Genomic DNA, 6,000 nt, shown 5'->3' with positions numbered 1-6,000 from the left:
AAATGTACTGTATTTTATGATATAATCTATCTCCGTTGTCCTGGAAGCTGGAATGTGTTTTATTTTCAAACAGAGTGGAATGTCTAATAAAAAATATCTATTTTAAAAAAAATAGAATTGACATATTTCCATTCACAGGTTTTTTTTTGCTGAATATTTTTCCTAACATTGTGTGTTTTGTGTTTACACTCAGACGAAAAGGAAGAAGTGGTCTTGGGCAGCCTTCCACTGCTCAGCTTCAAGATTGGACCAGTCCTGCCTTTGGACAACATCAGCCGCAAGTTTGCCTTTAAGGTCAGCCTTAAAATTCAGGGATGGGATACTGCTGGGGGGGGGGGGGTGTAATGTAAGGATAGTAGGAGTTCTGTGTGTAAATTAAAGCTATTAAACAGTCTGAAAAGAACACAGTAGGCTATATTTATGCTTGTGGTGTCACATACATACACATGAGGGGGAGTGTAATTGTGTGTGTGTGTGTGTGTGTGCACTACAGGAACGACTGCACTGTCACATTCCATTTTCCTCTTGTTCTCTTGGGAGAAGCTTTGGGATGTACTCAGACATTCAGCGTAGTAACACACACTGTTCTACTCCTGGAGCCTGGTACTATTATATAGTAAACACTACCCACTCTACAGTGTCCCCTTAGCTGTATGATATCCTTGTATTTTCCACAGTGAAACAGGTTTTACTCACATACCCTGAAGACTCTGCGGTTTGACTAGTCCTGATCCTGCTGTTTACATTTGAATGTTTTCCCCATTCTTACCACGCCCATTCTCAGGAACGGCCAATGGATTGCGTCAGGTGTTTTGAAGAATTGAAAACACTAAAAGGTGCAGTGTACCGTAAGATTAGGACAGAGCACTTGTTTTCATTCATTCATAGAATATTCCTGGTGAGGAATTGGTAGAAATGACTCAAGAAATAATCACAGAAACAAGCTCAGGGGTGAAAGAAGTCTACAACTGTCCTGAAGCGTCAGTTAGCACTTTTGTTTCTGCTTGATCAACTCTCAGAAAACACCAATAAATAAACACCAGGAACACTGTCCTTTAAATGTGTAACAGCACGGAATGTGAGGAAGTAACGTGTTCTGTTTCCAGAAGCAGGTTTACATAATCGTTGAGAGAGTTTTCGCACTGAAGAAGCATAAAGAGTTCAATCATAACTCAGTGATGAAGATGTTTTCTGTTGTGGAATTAGTTTGATATCAAAATAAACGCTGAAAGATGCTTGTTCCATTTGCGAATTCCAGGCTCCACGACAGTTCTCGTTTGCTCCATGTCTATCTCTATCTCTCCTTTTCCATTCACTAAATAGTGGTCTACACATCAGCACTGTGAGCCATGCTCCCACTTACATTCCTCAGGTAACCAGCCCATCGAGCCAGACCACCTTCTTTGAGTTTGTGTGTGTGATGTGTGATTGTGTGCCACATACGACCTCTGACCTTTGAATGAATATTTCAGGTTTCACAGGAGTGACTCGCAGCATCAGAATGACACTATATTTTCAATGTCTTTTTTCAATTTTAACAAACAAATATTACATACTGCAGCTTTAAAAACTCCTGTGAGGGCGTGATGTACACAGTTTATACACGAGGCGTTTCATCTTTGGGCGGCACGGTGGCTTGGTGGTTAGCACGTTCGCCTCCCAGCGCTGGGATCTTGGGTTCAAGTCCCATCTGGGTGGAGTTTCCATGTTCTCCCCGTGTCTGCGTGGGTTTCCTCCGGGGGCTCCGGTTTCCTCCCACAGTCCAAAAACATGGAGGGTAGGTGAATTGGCTTCTCTAATAACTGTCCTGGTGTGTGAATGAATGTCTGTATGTGTGAGCCCAGATATGGATTGGCGCTCTGTCCTGGGTTAAACCCTAGTGCCCGATGCAGTCCTCCAGGTGGACGGTCGTTTCTGGTTGAGAGTACGCTGTGCGCGTTTGGCTGCCGCTTCTCGCCAGTGTGTGTGAATTGAGCGTTCTGAGCAGTGTAGATTGTAAAGCGTCCTTGGGTGTCTAGAAAGGCGCTATATAAGTGTAACGATAATAATCTTCAGCAAAAGCACCGCAATTGACAACCTATTGGCAGATATTATTGGAAAACATGTTATTTGACACTCCAGGTGTGTTCCATGAGTTGCCTCAGCGTGTGAAGAATGTGACAGTGTGTTTATAGCACTGGCTGCTGTTTTAGGCTTGGCCCCTTAGCTACAGGGTCTTCTTGGGGCCAGGGTGGAGCTTTCAGCAGGTCTGCACAGGCTCACTGTTTTTTATGAGCTCTAGCCATTTAACACGACCTAGAGCAGAGAAGTTAGGGTCCTAGGCAAACCAGATACTTAACGTTACTGACCTTTGACCAGGCCTTTGAAGGGTCAGAGGGGTGGAAAACGACGTCGCCGTCATAAAACCCATTTAAAGACGTTTACTATGTCACTAAAGAAGCATCGAATGCACAGCATCAGAGTGATTCTACTTTAAACATATATTTAACACCAATTCCATATTTGAAACTAAAGCTATTTTGTTTTAATCTGTGTTTTATTAGTATTTATTACTGGATAAAAATACAACACGGACCACTAAGCCAATGAAAAATATGGCTGAAAAAATTAGTAGTGAAATGTATTTATGTTTTTTTTAATTATTATTATTATTATAGCAGGTGTATTCAGTTAAAACTATTATTTTTATCGTAACTCCATCCAGGTCTGGACCAAGGTCTGCCTGTTAATGATGTGTGATGTAGATAATGTATATACAAGTAAAATACAGGATGTAGTATCAAAAACAAGTCACAGGAACAGTGCTGCACCAGACCCAGCCCCTAGACTCAGCGGGACTCCTAAAGTTCAGGAACCTGAAAGGTGGGAACCTTGGCAACTTTCCTCTTAACCATGGGAGCACCTCGCACCCTGAGGAACACCAACAGTGAGAGAGAGCCATCTTCCCGCCAGAGGCTGTATATGAACCACTTGCTTGACAGTGTCAGCCAGTGCTGTACCAACAGAGCAAACCTGGTTTACATACTGCCTGCGGTGAGTGTGGTTACCTCTAGGGACTACGCATCCAGGCATTCCCTCTTTAAGGGGCAGTGCCTCCAAGCTAAACCTCACTGGACATTCCCTTTGTCACAGGTTCCATGTTTTTGACTTTCTGAGTGTCAGGAGTTCTTCGGAGTTCATGGGGTTGGGTGTTTTGTTGTAGCACAAACAGAGCAGTGGTAGCCCCCTGTGACTGCACGATTGTTTCATGTCTATTTCAGATGAGAGTGTGTTGGGACAACACTTAACCCTTGCCACAGCACTTAATAAAACCCATGGAGAGATGATGAGGGATGAAAGATTTAATTAACATTCAAAATTACATTGAAAGAAAGAGAAATAGTTTCCCACATTTGTTTATTATTTCCCTCTAAATACTAAAGAATATACTTCTGTGGCATTTAAGGTGGAACAGATTCTAATTAGAAGTTAACAATTAAACCAACTTCACATTCATCACTACACAACAGTCATTGTCCTGTCAACACTGAGAGCATCACAATTACACGATTAACACGGTTAATAAAACAGACAAAGGTGGAACACATAAGTCAGGGAAGCTGCAGTTTTTGTCTTTGTATAAGCACAGATTTGTCTGTTACCATGCAAAACAAACAAGGCCGGAGCTGATGTAACGGTGTGAAAATGCCGTCTGGAGGTGAATATGTGTGAGAAGTGTGGATATCACAGTGAGGTCTGGAGAAGTGTTTTAATACAGCTGTCTCTCACCCTACACACTCATCTTTAGCTAACTCTGCTAGCTTCTGAAACTCATGGCACTGTGCTGTGTGCTGTACCTAAGAATCGGGCCACGTTCATTGAATTTAGTTTGGTCTTGGTCTGCATCAGAGAGTGTAAACAAAAAACTTTCAAGGCTGATTCCAATTGCTTTCTGCATTTGTGGTGATGTCTGATGTAAAATATTGTCAGCTGATTAGGATCAGTCTTTCTATTAATAACTGAAACAAATAAAATAGAATGAGTTTGGATTGTAAGTGCTGGAAACCTTTATTATGTACAGTGTGTCACGGTGAGTTTGACTTGAGTTGAGAGTCCTCCCTGTTTTATAGATGCGCTGTTAAACAGTGATTCATTAGGATGTGATGTCACTTTGGCAGTGTTTTTTTTTAAACATCTTTGCACAAAGTTAATAGTTAAGCGGGACGCTGTGTCTTGTGTGTGTGTGTGTGTTTGGGTTTGAAGTGTGTGTATAGAGAGCGAGTACAGTCAAAGTGTCTAGTTACTTGTACAATAACACCTCCAACACCTCAGGCGTCCATGCAACTTTCCTTTCCTTTAACCCATTCAAGCTCCTTTTCAAACAAGGTAACGGCTTTACTGCTCCTGCCCTTTCTAATCCCAGTCAAACGCAGCGAGACCAGAACTGGAGATCAACCTGGAGGCCATTGCGATATTTGTTTGCTCTGTTTTTGAATAGCCAGGATATCTCATTTCTGCCCGTGATATTTCCGAGCTGGTACTTTACGCTGATCATTGGATATCTAATGTTACCTTCTTTCAAGAACGGTGCCAAAGTCGAGGCTGAATGTGCCAGTGTTTGTGGATGTATTTTAAAGGCTAAGCACCACTTAATGGACCTCCATGAATATTTCACATTATTTTAGTTACTGACATATATAAGTATGAATTAAAATGAAAATAGCAGCTTAATTTGCTTTAAAACTGACAATTTTATTAAACTGAAATTCTTGAACGCAATCGTGACGTCACTGGTGGACAACAGCTGAACAACACCGCGGTAAAACACCGTTATGACTGACTGTTATGACAGTATCTAGCTAGCTAAATAACCAACATTATTCATGACAATAGCCTAGCAATAAGCTAAACTCAAATTTAGAGGTACCGTTATTCTTGTAAATGTGATCGAAGTCGAACTCGAATTCATCCGACACTATAAACCTCCGTAATGCAGTTACGTAGCCGAGTATAATCTGAGCCACCGAGTTTAGCAAGTCAAGCTAACGTTAACTAACACCAACTAAAACAGGCGAAGTAAGTGTCCTTACCCTGTTTACCTCCATGTTACAGAGGCTCTTGAACACCTTTCGTTGGTGTCCTTACATGCCCATATTGTTGGAAAAGTGCCAGTGAAATGAGCTACAGATAACGGAGTGAGCGGATGGTCCTTTCCAAAGTGCCCGTTTAAAGTTGACAAATTTAGTCCATTTTCTGGATATTTTGGGATCTTTGGGCCATTTGTGCACAGATGTCCCACTGTACATTGAATGATTGCAGCCAAAAACAACACACCTTTTCGTCATTTTGCATTAAATTAAGTGCAACTTCTAGAGTTGTTGTCCACCATCTACGTCACAGGCAAGACACCTATTACAGTTTCCGAACACCGTTGGGGGGGCGGGGGCTGACCAACGTCCTTTTAAACCTTATTCCTTCAATTAGTAAGAAATAACACGTTTTCTGACTATCAATAAACACAAGTTAGGAACTCAAATTCCACTGTATTTATTTGACACTTTTCATTTGACACTTATTTGACACTTTTTTAGACAGTTAATCCTAGTCATGAGCCCTAATCGGAATCACTAGTTTTACTAATAGAGCTGGGGTTATTTCATTTTTACACACTGTAATGTTGATGATAAGAAATCTTGCTTAAGTAACAGAGATGGGAGTGGCTACTATTTACGAATTGTGATCACATCAAAGAACTTATATGTTGTTACCTCTTCTTCTAAAAAGAATGTGTCTGCATTATTTTCACAGTGTGGATTCTACAAAGCATTGCTACTGAAGTATTTAGGATGTCACTACTGTTCTGAGAACAGGCCAAAAATATACTATAAATACCCAGCTATCAGCGCCATTATTTTCTAGTGCTTCATAAATATAACGTGTGAAGTAATGGCAGCGATGTTCGTAATCCTTCACACAGTTAATATAATGGCTTTTAGAAACCATTTTTCTTTTAGGAAAAGA

General features: G+C 41.1%; 1 protein-coding gene across 1 annotated transcript in view; it reads left to right on the top strand.

Annotated features, from left to right (window-relative positions):
• plekha6 (pleckstrin homology domain containing, family A member 6) overlaps positions 1-6,000 on the top strand; it is an 86,404-nt gene that overhangs the window by 43,729 nt on the left and 36,675 nt on the right. The window contains exon 6 of the mRNA XM_066670427.1: positions 194-294. Coding sequence (XP_066526524.1) covers positions 194-294 — 101 coding nt within the window. The remainder of the gene's footprint in view (positions 1-193; positions 295-6,000) is intronic.

Source organism: Hoplias malabaricus, chromosome 5 (genome assembly GCF_029633855.1).
Source record: "Hoplias malabaricus isolate fHopMal1 chromosome 5, fHopMal1.hap1, whole genome shotgun sequence".
Taxonomy (NCBI): Eukaryota; Metazoa; Chordata; class Actinopteri; order Characiformes; family Erythrinidae; genus Hoplias; species Hoplias malabaricus.
The sequence above is the reverse complement of the archived record's forward strand: the minus strand, read 5'-3'. Positions and strand labels throughout refer to the sequence as shown.